This window comes from Orbicella faveolata, unplaced genomic scaffold, assembly GCF_042242905.1.
Source record: "Orbicella faveolata isolate gen_17 unplaced genomic scaffold, um_ofav_v1 contig_34, whole genome shotgun sequence".
Taxonomy (NCBI): domain Eukaryota; kingdom Metazoa; phylum Cnidaria; class Anthozoa; order Scleractinia; family Merulinidae; genus Orbicella; species Orbicella faveolata.
In genome coordinates, this window is record NW_028301563.1 from 4,623,710 (window position 1) to 4,645,901 (window position 22,192).

General features: G+C 39.0%; 3 protein-coding genes across 3 annotated transcripts; 2 read left to right on the forward strand and 1 right to left on the reverse strand.

Annotated features, from left to right (window-relative positions):
• The first annotated feature begins 726 nt into the window (after positions 1–726).
• On the forward strand, positions 727–8,209 carry LOC110067953 (solute carrier family 22 member 18-like). Its single transcript, XM_020775305.2, has 7 exons — positions 727–2,844; positions 3,905–4,148; positions 4,905–4,943; positions 5,094–5,315; positions 5,959–6,173; positions 6,734–6,835; positions 7,407–8,209. Exons 1-7 carry the CDS (start codon positions 2,641–2,643, stop codon positions 7,698–7,700), a joined length of 1,320 nt encoding a protein of 439 aa, XP_020630964.2. The 5' UTR covers positions 727–2,640; the 3' UTR covers positions 7,701–8,209.
• A 1,826-nt stretch (positions 8,210–10,035) lies between these two features.
• LOC110067951 (solute carrier family 22 member 18-like) lies at positions 10,036–18,711 on the forward strand. Its single transcript, XM_020775303.2, has 7 exons — positions 10,036–10,396; positions 11,542–11,785; positions 12,274–12,312; positions 13,524–13,733; positions 14,145–14,353; positions 15,294–15,395; positions 16,631–18,711. Exons 1-7 carry the CDS (start codon positions 10,247–10,249, stop codon positions 16,916–16,918), a joined length of 1,242 nt encoding a protein of 413 aa, XP_020630962.2. The 5' UTR covers positions 10,036–10,246; the 3' UTR covers positions 16,919–18,711.
• On the reverse strand, positions 17,631–21,696 carry LOC110067949 (uncharacterized). The gene is made up of 3 exons (XM_020775301.2): positions 20,525–21,696; positions 19,234–19,767; positions 17,631–18,410 (listed from the first exon to the last, which is right to left on the reverse strand). Exons 1-3 carry the CDS (start codon positions 21,303–21,305, stop codon positions 18,124–18,126), a joined length of 1,602 nt encoding a protein of 533 aa, XP_020630960.2. The 5' UTR covers positions 21,306–21,696; the 3' UTR covers positions 17,631–18,123.
• Positions 21,697–22,192: the final 496 nt, after the last annotated feature.

Here is a 22,192-nt window from a genome sequence, read left to right on the forward strand (position 1 = left end):
TCTGAACCTTTTCTAATGTTCTTTGGGAGATCAGAAATTCTGAACCCTTTCTAGTGTTCTTTGGGGGATCAGAAATTTTGAACCCTTTCTAGTGTTCTTTGGGGGATCAGAAATTCTGAACCCTTTTTAGTTTCACTTTAGGCCAATTTTGCACTCATTTCCAACGGAACTTCCAAGCCTGCAACGTAAATATAACTTTTCTCCGAGACAGGTTTCTATTTTACACCGAAAAAGTAACCATTTTTGAAGTAGTTCTTAGTATTTACTCTGAATTTTATCAAATTGGAACACCACATTTTAGTTTGGAAGGCGTTATTACAGTTTACAAATGCCCTCTCAATGATTCTCAGTTAATTCAACTATTAGATAATCATCAATTTGTTATTCTTGAAACTGACTACTGGTGGTATTCAACTGAGAAAAACGACCATTACATTTACATGCAAAGGAGTAAATATATTGATGGTGTGCGATGTTATATCAGAAATATTCGCCGAAGAACACCTATAAAGGGAATAAGTTTTGATTTTTGCCAACCAGGAAAAACCATGCGTGACTTGATCCAATTCCTTCTTGACAAAAAAGAACTTAATAATGATTATCATCCAATTTGGTCCAATTGCCAAGCGTTCGCAAAGACAATATTTGATGAATTTGCTGCAGCAAAAGAACATGAAATCATGCTTGGGTGTAGTCGGCCAACTGTAGAAGTAATACCTCCTTGGTAAAAGTATGGTCTACTGTGGAACGACTTTTACCATCACCTATTTAGAGCATGCGGGGTTAACTTTTCCCCCTTATTTCTTCCCTCTTATATGCAATACATGTCTTTTTAACCACCGATGCGAGATCCCTGCATTCCCGCAACGGCATTGTAGCACCTTATTGTGTAAGATGAATTAAACATGTAAGTGATAAGATCAGGGGCCCGGCCCTGGAAACTTTTCAGGCCCATAAAGCCATTTTTAGTTCATCTGTATCTAAATACAGAGAAGTACATATGCCTGAAACTTCTTTCATATGAAAAGAACCTCTCTTCATATCAAAAATATGTGAATAAAACAGCTCTGTAACCATACGGTTCAAGATTTTGCTATGGGTTTACAGGCCCGAAAAGTTTCCGGGGCTTTCGAGAAATGGGCCCCAGGTTTGTTGTGGAACCCTTAAGTTAAATTCGTAAGGAGGTATTATCGTTTAAGGCAATTCATTTATAAATGACTGAACCCAATCTTAACTTAAGGTGATTTTAGTTACTATGTGCCATAGGTAAGTTAATAAACTGAATGTTTTCTTGTCTTCAATTATGAAAATGAATGATTCTGAGGCAGCCAAGTGTATACTAGCGACTTGCTTCGTAACTCAAATTTTCTTTCAATGCACACCTTTGAGGTAGGATCAGTTTGCCTCCTATCATCTGCAGGTCAAATGATATGATATATTTTATGGGACGCTTTTTAACTGAGTTCTGTGAACTTGAAAGTAATCCAGTCACAGCGACCAATCAGATCAGAGGTAGATATCACAATGAACCAAGGAGAACCTTGTTAAGCCTACAATTAACATAGAGCATAGGAAAACGGCTTCAGCTTGTCATCTGATTCGTTGGGAGGAAGGCGCAAGTTTTCTTAGCCAATCAGAGAGCGTGAGAATCCCCCCTCCCCCCCGTATATTTTATAATAATAATAAATAATAAATAAATATTTTGCTGATTATCCATTCCTGTCGAGGTAAGGTTACACACCCCTAAAAGAAAGAAGTGCTAATTTAAAACTGCGCAATAACCCAAACAATGTTCAAGAAGCGTTGCCTGACAAATTAAAACAATTTTTTTGTTCTGAAGCATACATCATCTTACAGGGCTATGCTCTGGAGAAAACAGGTTGCAAAAGTGCCAATAGCTTTTAACAGGATCTGAATAAACAACAGCCTCCAGTCCACTTCACCATAGAACCAGAGAAAGGCAGCATTTAACTTGCCATTGCTTGCAACGCAACTTCAAGAGAAGTGAACGTTTTCCTGTCTAGTCAAGAAAGGTGCTCAAAAGTAGAAATTACTTTTCTGCTGGTCTTACATTCTAAATATTGAATTTTTTTCAGCTGTTATTGATTACTTAAGCGAGAGTGAGGGTTGTGTATCGTGTTGTGTTACTTCCAAAGTGAGCGTGACTACTTCACAGTGTCATAAATACGATATGAATCTATGTCCACACATTTTTGAAGACAACATTCAGAGAAATCTCTAAGGCTAAATAGATAACTTCCAAATATGACTATTAGCCAGAATAAATGCAGCGTTGCAAAAGTTCCTAATCATTACCCACTGTGGAGTCATTGATATTTAGGTTAGCCTGAGCGTTATTTTAATTTAGACTAGGCGGAGCGCTATTTCGCCATTTGGTGTTTTAAACATGCCCTTCTTAGAGCTTACATCTGGATGGAAAGTGAATTGAAAACGCTAAGAAGCGGCCACGTGGCATCTTTCCAAGTGGTCTCTGTTTGCAATACCGCTGGCGTGATGGATAGTGGCTTCGAAAACATTTGCCGGTTTCGGTGACATGGCAAATTCGAGCATCATTGCATTCACCTTTCTTTGTTTTGCCGGTGATAGATTGGGTTCCTAGTTTCTATACGTTGCAGAAACATGTCCCTAGACTCTGAAATACGTAAACGAGCGGACATGAACGGAGAAATGGCTTCAGAGCAAGATGACATCCTGATATCGTCAGAGAACACAATGAAAGCCACGACCTCTCTGAAGAGTGATCGAAAATGGCTTATTTTGAACACGCACTTGAACGCTGTTATATATTCATCTTGTTTTTGGGTTCAAATTGGAGTCCTGCCGGTAAGTGAAGGATTTGTTGGTAAATAAAGTAATTTCAGTGACCTCAAAATTGCGGCTGTATAAGCTTACGTATCAGATAATTTGATCATCGGGTCTTAGATCTTAATTTTTGAGACACCCCTTATCAACGACATGAAGAACTGTTGTTTTAGCGTACAATATTAACTGGGGGCTATTTATTTTTCCGATTTACATAGTGCAAATTATTTTAAATTTTACACTTTGCTGATGTAACGATCAAACAGACACATCAACATCCCCGATCAACATCCCCGAACAACATCCCCCTTACATCTCTCCCGACAACGTGAGAATACCCCAGGTATTTGAGTGACTAAATCAATATTCCCGGTGGCGGGAATTGCCATCAGTAGTTGATAATGTGGTGGGTTATGGGTGGGAAATTTGACACTTTATATGCCTCAAGAGAAAACACCGTTTTTTGTATATGTTGTGGATCAAAAACAATGCCTTCAAAAGGTCTGTACAGTGTTTGAAGGAATTTAGTTATTCAATAGTTTTGAATTATTATAATATGTAAATGAATTATTCTTGGCACAGTGGAAGCTGAAATCTTTTGTTCAAGGTATTTTTTTTGCTTTTTCACTATTTATTTTTCCCATGCATGTCTTGGGGGATGGGACATTTCATTGCATAGTATGACCCTAAGGTGGGGCATTTGAACACCATTTTGCCCCAGGGGACTGGAATTTGACCAACTGAAAGTTTAAAATGTTGAATGCCTGGAGAAGGGTTGCTGAGCTTTTTATGCAGTTACTGAACCATACTTTAAATTAAACATCCTGGTACCACAGAATTATATAAAAACTACATTGGAGAAACAGCCAATTTTGGGTCCGGTTTTTATTTCTTTATTTAAAATTAAGACAGGATATATGTGGGTTTTTCACCTAAACATAAGTTCAAGATGGTTGCATATTGGCCAATAGCTACGTTTTTTGCATGTTATGGATCCCAGCTGCTTCTCAGTCGATAACCAGGCAAAATGGGTTTCATGAGGGTTTTGTCTAATTCAGTTTGTCTTTTATTTTTAATTAAGTATTTATCAAAGAAACTTGGAGCAGACCCAGTGGTGTTTGGATACCTTCAGACTACATTTGCTGTGGTACAGTTGTGCGGTGGGCCAATCTTTGGAAGATTTGGAGATATTTTTGGTAGCAGAGCAGCTCTTGTTCTGTCGTTTGCTGCAGCGGCTTTAAGCTACTCCATTCTTGGAATAGCATCCACTGTAAGCATGCTGTTTCTTTCAAGACTTCCTTCAGTTTTCATGCATGCAATGCAAGGTTGGTACATTTGTAAAACATAATAATTATTTATTTTGCACAGTAGGAGCTAGTGTGAAATGTTAGGGTTCCTGTGGAGTTTTGTGGTCATTATATTTTAGTTAGACAGGAGAAAGTGATTCTAGTTACAGTCTCTTTTTTAGTTGTGATTGTGGGTATCGTGTGGCTGAAAGAAACAAACCATCACCGAAAGATTATGCTTGCCTATTTGAATTAGCGAGATCTGACCCTGGTTGTTCAAAGGGTGAATAATGCTATCACTGGATAAATCACTATCCAGTGGATGGCACAGTTTGTTTCATCAACACTTATCTGCTGGCCATGGATAGAGATATATCCACTCTTTGAACAATCTGGCCCTGACAGGTTCATGTTATGGGGGATCCCTCTAGCAGTCGGAGTTTTTGTTTCCCTTGACCAGTGGTTAGGGAGCAAGCAGCTGTGGAAAGTTCTGATTGGGAGCCAGAAAATGTTGGACTTCCATTTGAAATCAGGCTCATTGGTCTTATTTCTTGTCATTTTTACATTTTATTACCAGCTATGGGACTGTCTTAAGTGGCTCATTCTGTAGCTTGTTCTGTTCCTTACTTGCAAATAAAAGAGCAAAGACTTGAGGTTTGAGACTGGGATATATTTTTAGCAACTCTATAGTTTAACTACTAGTTATTCCCTTTTATTGTCAAGCTTCAATGACAATTTAATGCTATTAAATTATCTTACAACCTAATTTATCTTATTAAATTTTCTTACTCTCAGGATCACAAATGGTTGTAACAGACATCTCAGATCAGGAAGGTAAGAATAAATACAATGGTCCCTGCCAGCATTCACACCCAGATAACTCCATCCAAAGTTTTAACACCTTGCTAGCAACCATGTGATCACTATGTCTTGTCAATGTTCATATTACTTTCTAACTTTTATCTGTCACTGACTGTGGTGTAGGTCGTGCAGATGCACTTGGCAAACTGGGTGTGTCATATGCAATTGGAATGGTTATTGGTCCCTTTATTGGTGGTCTCATCACAAAGAATTATGGAGAACAATCTGCAGCATTCTTTGCAGCAGCTTTTTCATTCATCAGCATCTTCATAGCATTACTTTTCATCCCACATAATACCAAATCATTATCAAAAGGTGACAAATCTGCTGAAAAGCTGCCAACAGGTGAGGAGTGGTGTTAATTATGAGCTAATAAGCTATTCTTGATCATGATGAGCACGCTATTCTTTTTATTATAACCTCTGTAGGCCCATGGATCCATTGATCTTAATCCTGGTTGATACCAGTAATTTTGTTTTCCCTGTCACAAATTATGTACCGGTACTAAGAATCTTTCCTTGCTAGGTCAGGTGACCTGCTTTAGCGTTTAGAAAAATCAGAGTTCTAAACAGAAGGTTGCTTGAAGTCGGGGAAACCGTTAATTTTTGTTTATCAAAAATGGAGAGAACTTATTTTGGATGGTTTCAGGTTTTATTGTTTTTCGCATGATTGGGTTTAAAAACTTTCTGTCCAAGAAAATTCCAGAATTATTTGGAATAATATGTACTCAAGGCTAGAATAAGTATTTGCCTATTCACCCTTACAAGTCGCAATATGTTAATTGAGCAAGTATAAATTGAATGTTTTTTGTTCCATTTCGTAAGGTCACTGACCCAAATTGTGAGTACTTGAAAGTTAAGTTTCCATTCCTGTGTACCGGAAGCAGATCCGTTATGAAACGTCCACTCAATTACTGTTACAACGATTTATCATTATTATGAACTGTAAAATCCATGTAAATGAAGTACTGCTGTTATTCGTGTTTCAGATAACAAGGAACAATCAGGCAGTGTTTTTAGTGTCCAGAAGATCCTTGAACTCATGAAGATACCGACAGTGTTTTACTTAATAACTATCAAAGTCATCACAGGAATCCCGTTTGGAATTTTCCAGTCCATGTTTTCTTTGGTGTCCATGGAATTTTTTAAGTTGGAGCCTCAGCACAATGGCTTTGTCATGTCTTATGTTGGAGGTCTTTCAATTGTAAGTAAATTGAAGTTTTTTGTAAAAGAAATAGTAAGTTTGCATAGTGCATGCCAACTAATTGTTGTAATGAAGACATAAATGATCATCGCAGTTATGCACACAACTTAACCAGTTGAGAAATTAAAGCCTGAAAAAAATTCAGGCCTGAACAGGACTCAAACCCATGACCTCTGCGATACCGGTGCAGTGCTCTACCAACTGAGCTATCAAGCCAACTGGGAGCTGGTCACTTTGTGGGCTTGTAATATTCCGGTCCTGTAGATGGTGAAGATTGCTAATTAATGAATATATGAAAGATCATATATTGGAACCTGTTCAGGCCTGAATTTTTGTAATCTTTGGAGATGTTGTAATGTATTGTTATGTTTGGAGATGGGTCAATGGAAACGAAAAAGCCTTTTTACTGTTAAAAGAATGTTTACAGCAACTTTTCAACATCCCTGAAGTTCCTACTGAGAATTCTTATACGTAGATCTTTGTAAAATCATAAATGGTCTGCAAACATTATAAATTAATGTTTTTTTTTGTTGTTGGTTTGAATCATTTTGTTTTCACAGCTTGTTCAAGGCCTCATTGTAGGTGTACTGTCCAGAAGATTTAGTGAAGCTGTTTTATTGAGAAGTGCTATTTGTGTTATTGCCTTGGCTTATGCTCTTTTGGTGAGGAAATAAAGACAGTCTTCTGCTATGGTTTTGTAGAGTACAAAATTGCTAAGATCCCCTAGAGATGCTGTGGCTAACTAAGCATTCAGCCAAGGTTTGAAAGTAAATAGTTTTCCTCTCTTTGTGGAGGTGCTGTGGCCTCACAGTTAGTGTGCTTGTCTTTGGATAATGCAGTCTGAGTTAGAGGACACTGCATTGTGTTCTTGGGCAAGACACTTTACTCTCACAGTGCCTCTCTCCACCCAGGTGTATAAAATTATTGGGTCCTGAAGAATTTAATGCTGGGGGGGTTACCTTGCGATGGACTAGTACCCCCTCCAGAGGGGAGAAGAAATACTCTTAGTTCCCATCCACTCAGTCAGGCTATTACTCAGCCAAGCTTTGTATTGTACTGTTTGCAAGAACTATTGGAATGTTTGTTTCTGTTTAAAATCATTAATTTTGTTACAGCCAAGAAAAGTATGAACTTTTTGCTTTCCAATTTTTGGACAAAAATGTAAACACATTGGCAAATATGGTATTGTTGTGCAGTCTGAGATTTCTGATGTCCTTTTGTGTTTTCTTTCAGTATATGGTAACTGATATCTACCAGTTCTGTATTGTGATCATACCAATGGTGGTTGGTGGGACAACGCTAAACGTCATCACAACATCTGCCATGACAAAAAGTGTCGCAATCAACAAAACTGGTGCAGTATTAGGTCTCTCCATGGCAACCAACTCCCTTATACGAACTGTCTCCCCCACCCTGGGGAGTATTATGTATAAGAACTATGGATGGCCATCATTTGGTGTTTTGGGGCTTGTTGTGAATGCGGCTGTTGCACTGTTTTTATTTCTTCATGGAAAAGACTCGTTCTAGAAAAGACTAATTTATAAGTTATTGATAATAAACTAATACCATAATGTAGAGCTCTAACTAGAGATTACTGGGTGCAAACATTTCACATTCAAATCATTGCCAAAGAGTTTTGCAATAATGTAGAAGTTATTCGTCTTCATTGTTTTACTCAGATATGTTCAGTGAAACTTGTCAGTCACTCTCATTACAAACATAGCCACTTACCCACAAGCCTGGGCAAAGCTAAGATATGGGTGGCAAAAAGAAGCATATAAATTATAGGCAGAGATGTAAAGAATAGGTACAAGCTGCCAAAGTGGTGATGGGAGCATGTAAGCATTGCGTACCGCCTAGTTTCTGGATATGTTTGCCATGAGAACACAACAAGTTATTCAACACATTCTAGACCTAATGTAGTTTCTTACCACAATTTACACATTTGATGTACCTGTAAGTATAAAATGTACCACCAAATGTCATTGAATTTTAGCAAATTATGAAAAATAAAGTTATGTTGCTTTTTTAAAAAATCTGTGCTGAGTACTTACTTACTTAATCCTCTTCGTTCCTAAGTGGAACATAGGTCCTCAACTAGCGCGCGCCACCTAACCCTATTTTGTGCAGTGCCTTTTGCCTCATTCCACGTAACATGTTTCGCCGCCAACTCTGCCATTCTCGTGCGCCTCCAGCTGTTTTGGGGTCTCCCTCTCTTTCGCTTCCCCTGTGGGTTCCACTCTAGTGCCCTCTTGACTACGTGTCCATCTGGTTTCCTCAGTGTGTGGCCGATCCAGCCCCAAGCTCTCTGTCTTATCTCTTCCTCTATCGGTCGTTGCCCTGTTTGACTCCAAAGGTCCTTGTTGCTGATTTTTCTAGGCCACCAAATCCGCAAGATGTTCCTCAGGCTCTTATTGATAAACACTTGCAACTTCTGCTCCAATCCCTTGGTCAGCCTCCAAGTTTCAGAACCATACAAGAGCACCGCCTTCACATTTGTCCCAAAGACTCTCAGCTTGGTCTTGGTTTTTAGTGCCGTGGATCGCCATATTGGTCTCAGCATCGCAAATGCCTGTCTTGCCTTTCCAATTCGTGCCTGAATGTCCTCGTCAGTGCCTCCCTTCTTGCTTACAATGCTCCCAAGGTATGTGAACTCATCCACTTCCTCAACCCGCTTCCCAGCTACCGACACAACATCGTGCTGAGTACAGTTTGTCTTAATTGATAGTCATAGTCAATCCAAAAATAGCACTGCTAAGTGTTGCAAGACATTTATATCACCTTGGTGGTTAGTGATGTCTATGATGAAAACTGCCTCGACAGAGACCTTCGCCCCCCTTCTCTAGCAAAAAAAAATAGTTGGCAACCAACTGTTTAAGAGTGACCATGTAGTTATGATGAAGATCACCCCTGAATAATTCTGAGCACTCTTAACTTTTTGCTATGCTGCCTGTAGTCTGCTTCTTGCTACAGGGTCTGATAGGGAGAGTATGCACTAGCTGCTCTCCAGCGTCTGGTCTTTATTCCTCCAGCGCAGGCTCATTTCCCAAACAGTGGCTTGAAATCAAGCTTAGAGGATGTGCACTTACCTCGGTGAAACATGAACACAGAAAAGGCAGTTTATGGACAAGAAGTGCACACTGCACCGTTGTTTCATTCCAATCCATTCTTGAGTTAAAACTGGCATACTCTTTTCCAGACGTTTAAGAGAAAAGCAGACTGCATGCCAGACTGCAAGCGGTTAAACTTTTTTCAAACTATGCACAAATGTTTTCAACAGTTTTTGCAACATATTTCCTTCGTGTCCCAATTCCTTAGTTTAGATCTCTGGCAAAACTTTCACGTTATCCAAACAGGTTTATTGAAGTTCAACGGTGTACAGTTCAACCGTGTTAAACGGCCACCCTGGCAAAAACGATAGGTAAAAACAATAGAAAGTCCTCATTAGGACTTTGATTACTGGCCGCCTAATAGGGGGGTGGTGGGGGGTTTGTGTTTAATAGGTGGCCGCTGGTGGCCGACTGCAGGGCTGAGCTTTGATGAATATGCCTACTTTTTGATTCTCACCCTGCACCCCTTGGCAGGCCGTTTTGGTTTCAAGGTAGAGTTTCTTGGAAGCTTTGAGCTTTGAATATGTTGGGTAGCCTGTACAAAGTAATCCACAAAAGTTGAGACCCGGTATACACCTTATTCCAAAATGGCGGCCAATTTCTTATTCTTTTGTCTGCATGTTTTAATTAGCCCTCTTTGCCTCATTTTCACTTCAAAATTCTTTTGTATTTTGTACATGTTGACGGGGCAAAGAGGGCTAATTACCATGTAAACAAAAGAATAGTAAACTGGCAGCCATTTTGGAATAAGATTTATAAGTTCCCACGACGAGGCAGAGGCAGTTTGAAATATTGCGTGACCATAGTTGATAGAGGGGTATATCGTGACAAAGAAACGTTGACTTGACCATTGCGTGACTAGCTGGGTTATTACGTTCGTACTCGCCGAGTTATGTAAGCAAAGTGAGCATTGACCATGCCGCCGCTAGCTGGTTGTATGCAAACTTTTTAAAATTATTAGCCATGGGCCCAAAAGAAAGCGACCACGACTCAATTCCAGCTGAGGCAAAAGAGATGGAGCGAGACAAAAGCCAATTTACAGTTAAGCTTGTAGTCCTTGTCAACGCGTTCCTGTTCTCAACATGCTTCTTCATGGATAACTCTGTTTTTCCAGTGAGTATTTTCCGTGAATGCATTTTTATTGTCTTCGTTAACACACCAAACGGCCGATTTTCTCGGCTTCAAAAGTTTAAGCTTTTATGTATTGCACCTCAGCGAAGTTTGCACACGTTGCAATGTGTATCTGGACGTCCTTGAACTACATGTTCTACGCAAACATAACTCAAATTCGAAGTTGGGAATAATACAATAACGGTTATGTTCGTTGCAGGAACTAGAATGGAACCTAATTGGTTGGAAATACTCCTTAGTCGAACTTTACAAGTTCATTTATTTTACAAATCAAGAAACAGGACGTGGTACCCTGCGAGCAGTTGGCTTCTCCGTAGGAGAAACCAACTGCTCGCAGGGTAGGGACGTGGGGGCGCTGAGGGGGTGATTACATGGTGAATTTCAGCCCGGTTACGTGGGGTGGGCTTAGATGGAAACAAGTCCTCTTGTAATTAAAATGGCGATTGAGAAGGTGTAAGTCCGGACTGATTGCGACGTTTGAGAACTCTGCAGATAGGGTAGGGCGCCCTCTCATCTTAAAGGGGCAAGATAAGTTACCTTTTTCAAATGAGACAGGGCCCACCTCCACTCCCAGGGGGCAGGGGCTATTCCCTAAAATGGCCTATATAGGGAGGCTCTGCACGAAATGGGTACCTTTTTCAGGCTTCAGGTATATAAATGGATAGGGTTTCCACAAGTTGACTGAGGTATATGAAAGGGTAGGGAAATCATTTTGTTATTTAAAAGGGTCTTTAATTAAAATATTTCAAACAGATATACCTTATGGCTGTATCGTTAAATGTATTGAGCGTTACATGAAAATGACAAGAAGATTTCCTTTTTATTATTTATTAACAATATGGGCCAGTTATGAAAGCATGTGAAAGGGGTGCCTTTTTTCAATTTAAGGTATACGGAAAGGATACCTTTTCTGTCAAAATGGTATGCAAAAGGGTAAGGGGTTGGACCTGGGAGGGGAGCCTCCCTAAACAAAACTTTGAAGAGTAACCCCCAGCCTCGACTGAGCCCCCCTGTTTTGAGAAAGGCCCACTCCACCGTAACCTCACTTTCTACTATTGGAGATGTCGACCTCTATCTTCATTATCATCATCATCATCATCATAGACACTCTGTTTTGTTCCTACTAGTACATGGCCAAGCGTCTTGGAGCTGATGTGGTCACCTTAGGTTACATGAACACAGCATTTTCCTTTGTCCTCATGTGTGGAGGACCTCTTTATGGAAGATTTGGAGATGTGTTTGGAAGTCGCATGGCTCTGATGTTGTCTTGTTCTGCTGCTGTGTTAGCCTATGGTATTCTTAGCCTGGCAAACTCAGTGCCAATGCTTTTTTTGTCCAGAATTCCTATGGGCTTTATGCATACCTTTCAAGGTTAGTAGTCTTGATTCCTTCCTTCACTGGATTTGACAGTTTCCTTTTTGTGAAGTAACTGAGCGACAGCTGGCCATGAAGTTGCAATCTATTCTCAAGACAAGGGGGAAGATTCTCATATAAAAGGTTGGGGATGCTTGTCAGAAAATTTGGGTGTGGCACGAGCTTTATTTGACCCCTAAAAGATACCACTTAAAAGAGAAATGGCAGAATTTTTAAAAATTAATTATTTCTTTGAGTTCTCTGTAAAAGATACTCTGAACACCCTTAGATAGACTGGCAAAATCCATGATTTACAACCAAAAGCGAGACAAGGAGCATTTCCAACTTTTTCATAGGGTGATTCCCTACCCTGGAATCTCTTTCCTGAAAAAAGCTCTTATACTGTCACTAGTCACACCCATGGATGATGGTTCTTCAATTATATTAATGTATTTATTATTTCAATGTTAATTAAATTATTGTATTGACTGTGACTGTTTTTATAGGTCTACAGATGGTAATAACTGACATATCAGATAAAACAGGTATAATAACGTCACTGTAGACCAGTGTTGTACATTTTTTTGTTTTGTTTCATTTTTCTGAATACAGTAATAATGACTTGAACTAAGTAATTTGTTTTGAGGTACTGTCATGTAACTGTCATGTAACACTAAAAATATACAATACAGCCACAATCATGGACAAAAAGTAGTCGAGACACTCCCCAAAAAAGACCTGTTTTGTTGAATGCATGAGTTTTTCCATCTCAAGTTTTCACATTTCAATCCCCTTGCCCCTTTTCAATGTTGTAACCATGTGACAGTGTCCACAGAGCGTATTTCAACATTGAAAAAGGGGGAGAGGGTGAATCATTGGCTATTGACAAAAAAGATGTTTTTTCAATTGCGGAAGGATACCGATAGAAAGCGTTTGTTTTCCTCAAACGTGTCAACACTTTTGTCCATGATTGCAGCTCTGAAATAATAAAATTCAACTTTCTTATATATACACTACACAAATAATTTGTGTTGGCAATCAGGTGCCACATTTTTCGAGGCGAGGAAGAGTGAGTCCAACTCCATTCCTTGTATTGGCTTCTCAGCTAGCTTATTTTGCCATCATTTACTATGATAATCATAGATATCAGTGATGCAGGCCAAAAATAAATAGACCTGCATTGGGTGTACTACCAGTAATGGATACATTTACAAGATCTAGAGTGTTTGGGCGGTTATTCATAGAAAATTATCAAATAGAGCTCATAGATAATGCGACTTTATTATATACACCATCAGTATCATGTTAGTGTAGGGCAAAAAAGACGAAAACAAATCACCAAATAGGTCTGCAATTTGTGCACAATGTCTAACTTAAGGTTTCCCAATTTTTCTTTGGACAGTTGTTTTGTTTAATTGTTTATGATAGATGGAGTACGCCATTATGTAATACAGTGAATTAAAGAATAATGAAATCTAGAATAAAATATAATTTTAACTGGTCTGAAACAAGTTTTTACCATACAGAAAAGCTGTTTGACTGTTTTTCTCCTGACAATCATTCAGACATAAGTCAGGTGATCTGATGCCAGAAACCAAATTTAGTTTCTTAAGATACTGTAACATACTGCATTGGCACTGAGGTAGGTGTAATGCTTAGTTGATTATCAATTGAAAATGCTAGAAATGTAATCTTTTACAAGTTTTGTTAATAGCAGTTAATTTACATTATATTAAGTTCAAGTTTATATTTTTAGGTAGAGCTGAGGCTTTGGGTAAACTTGGTTTAGCTTTCTCTCTGGGAATCATGGCTGGCCCAATGACAGGCGGTGTTGTGGCCGAAAAGTTTGGTGATCGCATGGTTGCATTTACAGCTTCAGCCTTATCAATATCCTCTGTTATCATGGTGCAGTTGCTCCTACCCAAGAACACAAAATCTAAGATTAAGGAAGAAACTGCAGTTTCAGGTACGTTGTATGTATATTTAATACCCATGAGATCTGTTACATGTAATTAGTCATCGATTTGTAGTAGGACTCTAGATTACAAGGCCATTCAGGTTAATGATTGGGGGTGGCCTGTACCATTTAGTGTGCTTTTTATTGCCAATTTTGTACAGTTTAAAGTGACAGCAGTATTTCTCATGCAATCTCTTACAACAAAGGTCATGACTAATTATTAACTATGCTCGGTATATTTAATTAGGGTTGAACTCTTACTTTGTATGTCGATATTATGACGCTCACATACTGAGCCTGGGCTTCCTGTGGATCCAGTGGAGAAAACGGAAGTGTGGGGAACTTAGTCTTCCATCCAGGAGGAGTACAATATGCAGTGATGTCTCCTGTATTACTGATTGTTTTTGTTTTCTTTGATAGATTCTGAACACCTCAATAAGTCTGGCATGACCAGAACATTAGAGATGTTAAGTAAGCCGAAAGTGATGTATCCACTGGTATTACGTATGGCTGCCATGTTGCCATCGATATTGCTGCAATCCATGGGTTCAGTTATTGCAATGGAGTATTTCAAACTTGGCCCTCGAGAGAACGGTCTCCTACTTGCGGCCATTGGATTAGCTTCAGCAGTATGTTTAGAATATATATTATTTAATAATCAAGTCTTTTTATAGACAGTGGAATACCAAATTTTCCAAACTCCTGGGGAAACAAAAATCGTTTTGCAAAAAAGCAGATAGTTCGAGAAATGGGGTAAAATTACAGTGTTTGACTGAAGAGAGGGAAATGACTTTGGTTCGAGTTATCGGAAGGTTTGAACAACAATCAAGGGTTGAAGAAATCAGGATTAGACTGTATCCTCTTTTTAACACAAGATATATATTAAACATGTTTAAAAAAAAACACTTGTCAAACAACTTTTGAAAGACAAGTTTTGGCATTGTGCTTGTGCTATCTTTGAAGTTTATTGAAATTGAATTGTATGATCCTATAGCTAAATTATAAGTAGTAAAAATAGACATGAAAGTCACATGAAAAGATGGTAGTCATGAATCACTGTACCCAGTTGCATTCTTGGTTTATTTGATAGAACTTCTATTAGATGGATGTCACTGCACTTGCATTACTGTTAACAATATTAAACAATTATTGGATGAGGTTTTTGTGATATCCAGAATAATCAAGGTCGAGGTAGGGGTTATCAGCTGAATCTGAAGGCTGAGGTTGATAACCCTTACCGAGACAAAAAAAGGGAAGTCATGTTTTTGTTTCTTCACTGGCGGCAAGCAACACAAAGTGTGTGAACTTGACATGATCACCCTTAAAATCATGCACCGCGGTCATACATGACATGATTACCCATGACCTTGAGTGTCTTTGACATGATTATTGTATAATCTGCAGTTACAACGTCACAGGCGCTGATTTCGAAAATTCACTGTACGCTTTCGGCCAATCAGAAAAGAGATAGTGAGTTCAATGTATAATAATCATTATTATTGTCACTATCACTCCAGCCTTTAAATGAATTATGCCTCTATTGTCTAATGTTATTGTCCTTGGGTTTAGATAGTTCAAGGTTTTGGTATTGGCATGCTGTCAAGAACATTTAGTGACCCATCTCTTCTGTTGCTTTCCTTTTCTATTTCTGGTGGTGCATTCAGTATGATGGTAGGTGCTTGAAGAATAAATAAATACTAGTAGTAATCAGAGATTTTGAGAGTGTGTTCGACGCTCTCACTTTAATATATAATTATATATTGTAAATGAATGATTTCACTAGCTGACTTTCAACCTTTGTCTATTGCTAAAATCAACATTTTTCAGCAGCAACCGAGGTTTTACAGTCAGATATGCATAGTGTCAAAGTCCATGCTAGTGAAGAGGTCACGATTTGTTGATACGTTGCGTGACGCTGCCAGTTTCTGTAGTCTCTCAAGTTTCATAGAACATTTAAATTACGTACATTATTCTAAGCTAGCATTTGCAGTCGCGTGCTCGTTTCGCGACTAATTCGAGTATTTCCCCCGATGAATAAAGTAGTCGTATGGATCTTGCCCTCAGAGCACTTTTCCACCGATTCCAAACAATAAAATTTCGACCGGATAAAGACTGAGCTATCTGTTGCGACTGGAACTAATCAACAAATGCAATCAAAATGTAGCTGTTCCCACGGTTTATCATCCCAAAGCCAAGTCGTGTTAACAAACAAGGACAATTCCCTCAGATTGCGATAAATGCTGCCTTCGAAGCGTTTAGATTCGCCAAAATCTAACGCTGAGAGGACATAATAGCGAGGCGTACGGCGACTGAATGGAAAGAAGTCAAAAAAAGATCCATGGGATAGACGAGCTCACATGGCCTGCTCACATACTTACATGTTCGCCACATGACTCATCACATGTCTTAGCATTAAACGGTACCAGTTTACTGGCCGTGACATGCCCCTGCAAAAGTCAAGCAGGGTGGCCATTTTGGTGTCCTTACAGGAATGTGGTTTTTTTCGGCCTAGAACCGTGCACAGGGAGACCAACTCTGAAAAGCCACAGGTCAAAATTAGGTTTGCGTTCCACTTTGTCGAACGCAAATATTTTAATTTAACAAATTGTTATGATTTTGTAGTTCAGATCAGCATTAATTCTGGTGATACATCAAAATATCGATATTTTTTCGCACACCAAAAAAATTAGAATTATAGTTATTATCCTGATGTGTTTTCAATGTGCTTAAAAATGTAACTATATTTTAGACATTTGGGTTAGTCAAAGAGTTGACAACTCCTGCTGCAGTTTTATTTGCAGATTGACCCCAATCATCTGTCAATAATTCTTTTACTAGTTCAACTATTGATTAAAGAATGACATAACATTTGAATTTTGCTGATCTTTTTACTGTTTTTATTGCAGTATTTTGCCACACACACATTTCTTTATGTTGTGTCTCAAGTTACCATGGTAATCGGGTTCTCCTTAATGCGCACCATTACAACTTCCATGGCAACTAAAGCTGTCAATGCTCATGATACTGGGCTTTTGTTGGGGCTGAATGCAACCAGTGAGGCCTTTATGAGGACAGTAACTCCTGCAATTGGAACCTTTATGTTCTTAAACTATGGCTGGCAATCATTTGGTACCCTGGGAACTACCATTGATTTTGGTGTGGTTGTAATACTACTGGTCAAGGGACTAAACTAAATACAACTGTTTTGACAAAGGTTGTCCCACAAAAACATAAAAGTGTACGTGACAATGCCGATTGGTATCATGGGTAGAATGAGTTTCGCGTTGATTGATTGACGTTCACGGTGTTTACCAACAAGAAAAGAGAAGACATAAATACATTTGTTTGTGCTGTTTCCCACTATGTTGCTGAAACACCTAAAGCCTCAATCAAGGACCACAAACCGCCATTACCCATAATAACTTTTGGCATTGTCACGTACAGTTTCTCGAAACAACTGTATGCACGGGTACTGAAATGTTTTATTAGTTCCAGAAAATATCCACACCAACTCCATGGAAGGTCACTGGAAATTTTGAGGGGGTGGGGTCTTGAAAGCCAAAAGTTTCAAAGAAAAGTACAAAGCTGAACTATCTAGACTTCCCAGTTGAATGGGGATTCAAACCAAACTATGGAGAAGGGGGCATAGATATTTTCTGGAAAACAAACATTCAGTCATCCGTATAACACTCTGATCTTTTTAAAATTTGAATGATTTCCATCTGTCTGCCAGGTTTAGGAAGCATTCAAGTTGTTTGCCTTGCAGAGTTCGAGATAGGTTTTTTAAAGGCAAGGTGTTGTTTAGGTATTCCAAAATTAAGTCAATAGATGTGGGCATCACCAATTCATTAGAAGATTTGAATTAATTAATATTTTTATTCACATCTGGTAGCGGAATTTGTCAGGTTTTTGACTTGAGATCCCTCTCATATCTCTCTGATGTTTATTTATCTGCTATTCTAAAAGCTGTATTCACACAGTCGCCCACCTGGCAATGAGCCTGGAAAAGTGCCAAGACACCAAGTTTCTAGGTGCTATTACTAAATAATTTGTTACTATTGTGTATATAAATTACATATTGCTCTATTGAGTACAAGGACAATAATAATTAATACTTATTTAATTTGTTTGATGAATGTATTCATAATGAATCAAATAAATTACAGTGATAGTTTGATGAATGTACAAATAAAAATGAATTAAATAAATTAAATACTTGTAAAGTTGAAAACTTCACACATTTTCATATAATGTTTTGACTAAGCAAAAAGTTTTAACAAGGATAATTTGAATAGGAAAAGTAGCTGGGATTGCCAAACGACTACTTCCCATGCATCTCAAGAAACAGTGACATAAGTTTACTACACCTAAGTAATTAAATAAGAAGAGTTCGACTTGTCTACCGAAGCACTCTTCTACTTGGAAAAGAAGTGTTCTTTGAGATATATTGACCTCCACTTGCCTGTAAGGCACGTTGTCTTGGAGGTGCTGGCCTGTTTACCGTGTTCTGGCATTTAGGAATGTGTCTCTCAGCTACAGTTGGTGCAAAGCGTCTCTGGCAGAACCTGCAGAGTACGTAATCTGGATTTTCACTTGGGGGTGGAGGGGGTAAATCTGATGCCTTACCACCTCGCTTTATGTGTTCTTGCACCTTCTTGGCATCTCTGATGGCATTAATAAATTCCTCTGCAGACCAAGCAAGTAGTAATAGCAAACTTTTGTTAGTAAAAGGTATTTACACTATCACATTGAAACCGCAAGTAAGAGTAAACAACACTGAAGTCTCCCATAATAAGTCACTTAATTATACAGCTATGAGTGTTTTACTGAAAAATACACCACTTGTAAAATGCATACAAAACTACATCCAGGACCCAAGAGGCATATTTACTAGTGAGGATATTGATTCATGACATCATTTTTCACTTTTTCATAGTTTGTGCAAACAGTTGCAGTTTGTCTAGATATAATAAAGGAAAGGAAATTACATCGTGGCTTGAAGTTATGAATTTAATTTTCTCCTGTTTAAGGCAAAGTTTATTCACTCACTGTGCTCCTGCATAAAATATTGTTTTTTACCTCTGGAAATAAGATTGATTCATATCTTCGCACTGCCCTGTAATATCCTCTATATAATTATATGAAGTATCTACTGCCTCATAGAGTATCAAGTTGGAGTCATTTCAGTCTGAAATTAGCCAGGAACAATGAGACTAACGTTTTGAGAGCTGAGGCCCATTTCCTGAAAGCCCTGGAAACTTTTCGGGCCCGCAAAGCCATTTTTAGTTAATCGGTATTTAAAGACAAAGAGGTGTATACATCTGAAACTTCTTGTATGAAGGGAACCTCTGTTTACATCACAAAGATGTGCATAAAACAGCTCTGAAGTTATAAGGTTTGAGATTTTGCTATGGCTTTTTGGGTGCAAAAACTTTTCAGGACCTTTAAGAAACGGGCCCCACGACACCACAACTGGCACTACCAAAAATTCACAATGGTGCTTCCTTACCATGTTTTTTTCTCCAGTTTGATTTGGGTTTAGGTGGATCAGGAGCCTTTCTTGCTCTGTGCCTGTTAAACTGTGCTGCCTCAGTTCCTTGTGTCCTCATTTTGAAGGAATCAAACACCTTCCTTTGTTTATGACTACTTTTGTTACAAATAACTTCATGTTTTGCCAAGCGTTCTGCTGCAAAGGATCGACCACAGTTATAACAGGGGGCCAGATTCAATGGCTTGGCAGCCTGCTCAGTGGGTAGGCTAGACAGGGCAGGGGAACCACCCCTGATATTGTACGATGGGGACGGCACTCGACCATTGGACATGGGCTGCAACCTGGCTGGATGATGAGTAGAAGCTGGAGGCATAGACTTTTTGTTGCTTGGTGAAGATTTGCTTTTTATAAATGTTCTGTCCTTTATTAAAGGCCCAACATTGTGATTTTGGTCTTCATGACGACTAAGGGGACTCTGCCTACCATACTGTCCACTGTGTGTAGAATTCATACCCCCATGGGTACTAAGAGGGGAAAGTCTCTGAGCTGTACCTGCAAAAGTCAGAAACCAAAAGAATTGTATTATATTTTATTACACCGTAACCAAAATTTTTGTCCATTTCTACTGTCCTAATATCCTGTGGTATTAATTAAGTGACTGACCTGATATGGCTACAAAAATCATGGTCACTTGGCCAAACTTGGGTAAAGTAATACCTTTTTTACAATAACTGCAGAAATTCTCACACGTTTATTGGCTAATTTTTATTGTCAATAAGCGAACAGACACATGAATTTATAATTTAAATGTGATGCGGCAACGAGTGATAGCAGACAGTTTGACAATTTGTTATTGTAAAAAACAAATTGACTTCAGTTTTTCATGGTCTGTCCTGTTAATGACAATGAATTTCGAGGCCATAGCCAAGTGGATCCACAGGCTACTTTGACAATGTTACAATGAAATTCATGATCAATAACAGGACAGACTCATTAAAACCTAACGTCAACTTGTTAAATTGACTGTACTTTTTTGGTTACACTTCAGTGGCATACCAGGCTTGTTTGGTCTAGCCATAGTTATTTTGGCTTGATCACTTCTTGCCAAAATATCAACCATGGCTTGACCAAATTAATTTGCCTGATGTGCTTTTATTTTGGAATTGAGATTGATCTGTACCGAATTTTTAAAATTTTCCAGCTTGGAAAATTTTGTCCTTTTTCTTGCAAATATATTTCAGGGTCATAGCCATTGTAACCTGTTTTGTCTATGATTTACTACCTGATATATCAAGTGACAATTCCCCACCTGACTGTCTAAGCGGCATTGTCTTGCTTCCAGGCTTGCAGGACCTCATGTGAATTTCAAGCCTTTCTGGTAGGAATGTTCTACCGCAGTTTCTGCAGGGAACCAGCTGTTTCTGTGATGACTCGTACGCCAACTGATTCCTACGACCAATGTCATCTCCGCCATCACCTGACAAACTAGGCAATATGTTGGGTTTGACTGGGGGTGGTCGACGTAAATGCTTAGGTAGCCGACTGTTCTCAAGTTCCCATTTTTTCAAACACTGCGGTTCATGGATACCTATAGATTTGGTACCAAACTCTCTTCCACATATGAAACAAACAACAGTTTTAGGCTTTCTTGGGGGCTGGGGACTCCTCCTTCCATAATCAGCCTCTCTGGGTGAGCCCTGTCGACCTGACCCCATCCTGGAAGGATCAAAGGTTTTGGACATTTTCAGAGTATTATTAGGTCTACAGCTCCTCTGGTGAACAGGCAAGCGATCTGGGTTGAACGTGCGTCCACAGTTTTCGCAAGGAATAAGTTGATTCTGCGATGCATGGAAAGCCATGTCGTTCATGGAATCAAGCTGTGCTTCTCTAACCCGCGGGTCACTGGATAGTGGTGTATTTCCCCAGCCCGCTGGTTTTTGGGGTGGTTTTCTCCGTAAATGTCTCGGTAACTGGCTGTTTTCCATCTCCCATTTTTCCAGGCATTTTGGAATGTGCAGTGAAATCGACGTCGTACCGTACAAACGACCGCAAATGTAGCAAACGACATGAGGTGGTCGCCTGGGAGGCATGGTTTGTTTACTAATGTTTCATCGCATTAACAGGTTCGCTAACTATACTGTCGCCTACAAAAATTGACGAGAGACTCTAGGAATGATTTTTCCTCGCGGGATTAAATTATAGCAAACCAAAGTTGACTCACGACAAAATTTTTTGTCCTACGGTCTCCTCTCAGTTTAGCTTCGAATCTTTTCGATCAAGACTGACCATTCCCAAAATCATAGGTGCGTTTGGTGATGCGTCGTGAAGGGAATATTTGCGTTATTGTCCCACAATGACAAAATGCAGTCTATTCATGTGTAAAACAGCTTCCACATATCCAGGGCAACCGGCATATGCTGGCAATGCAAACTTTCCAGACTTTTCGAAGACGAGACTAATACGTCAAACTTCTAATAGAATGAGGAAGTCTTCTGGGCTATTAAAGTGGTTTTGTGGAATACTTCTTGTGGGATAATTTTGATAGGACAAGTAAGTTTCAATTAACACCGTCAAGGATGTCCTTGCCAACGTTCTCGTGCTAGTCTTCCCAACCTAACACCTGCTCTAAAACCACAGGTTACCCAGGATTTCACTGTGTTGTTTTCATTTCAACAAGAAGGTCTGCAACACAATATTGAGCTACTCTGAGTTTAAGGAAGCATACACAGGTTATACAAGATCATACAAGCTGGTCTTTTTGAGATTTTCTGCCACTTACAAATTTTGAAGAAAAAGAATTACAGCTGTAAAGTGATACAGTCAGATAACTTATTAGTGTTTTGTTCATTATCTTACATTTCATACAAAAGAGTAAAAATTTTGTGCAGCTTTTCCAGTTTAGTTTCTTTGCATTTTTAAGCTCCATTTTAATTCATTTTTAATATCCTGATTGCCATTTAGCCTGGGAGGGGGTGGG

Bases quoted from the DNA above. Each gene is read 5' to 3' on its own strand.
- LOC110067951 (XM_020775303.2), top strand. From the start codon at position 10,247: ATGGGCCCAAAAGAAAGCGACCACGACTCAATTCCAGCTGAGGCAAAA. The intron at 10,397-11,541 runs GTGAGTATTTTC...TGTTCCTACTAG, and splicing joins TGGATAACTCTGTTTTTCCA to TACATGGCCAAGCGTCTTGG. The intron at 15,396-16,630 runs GTAGGTGCTTGA...TTTTTATTGCAG, and splicing joins GTGGTGCATTCAGTATGATG to TATTTTGCCACACACACATT.
- LOC110067953 (XM_020775305.2), top strand. From the start codon at position 2,641: ATGTCCCTAGACTCTGAAATACGTAAACGAGCGGACATGAACGGAGAA. The intron at 2,845-3,904 runs GTAAGTGAAGGA...TTTTTAATTAAG, and splicing joins TTCAAATTGGAGTCCTGCCG to TATTTATCAAAGAAACTTGG. The intron at 5,316-5,958 runs GTGAGGAGTGGT...TTCGTGTTTCAG, and splicing joins TGCTGAAAAGCTGCCAACAG to ATAACAAGGAACAATCAGGC.
- LOC110067949 (XM_020775301.2), bottom strand. From the start codon at position 21,305: ATGCCTCCCAGGCGACCACCTCATGTCGTTTGCTACATTTGCGGTCGT. The intron at 19,768-20,524 runs GTGGGGAATTGT...TGACTTTTGCAG, and splicing joins AATGCCGCTTAGACAGTCAG to GTACAGCTCAGAGACTTTCC. The intron at 18,411-19,233 runs GTAAGGAAGCAC...CTTGGTCTGCAG, and splicing joins AAACTGGAGAAAAAAACATG to AGGAATTTATTAATGCCATC.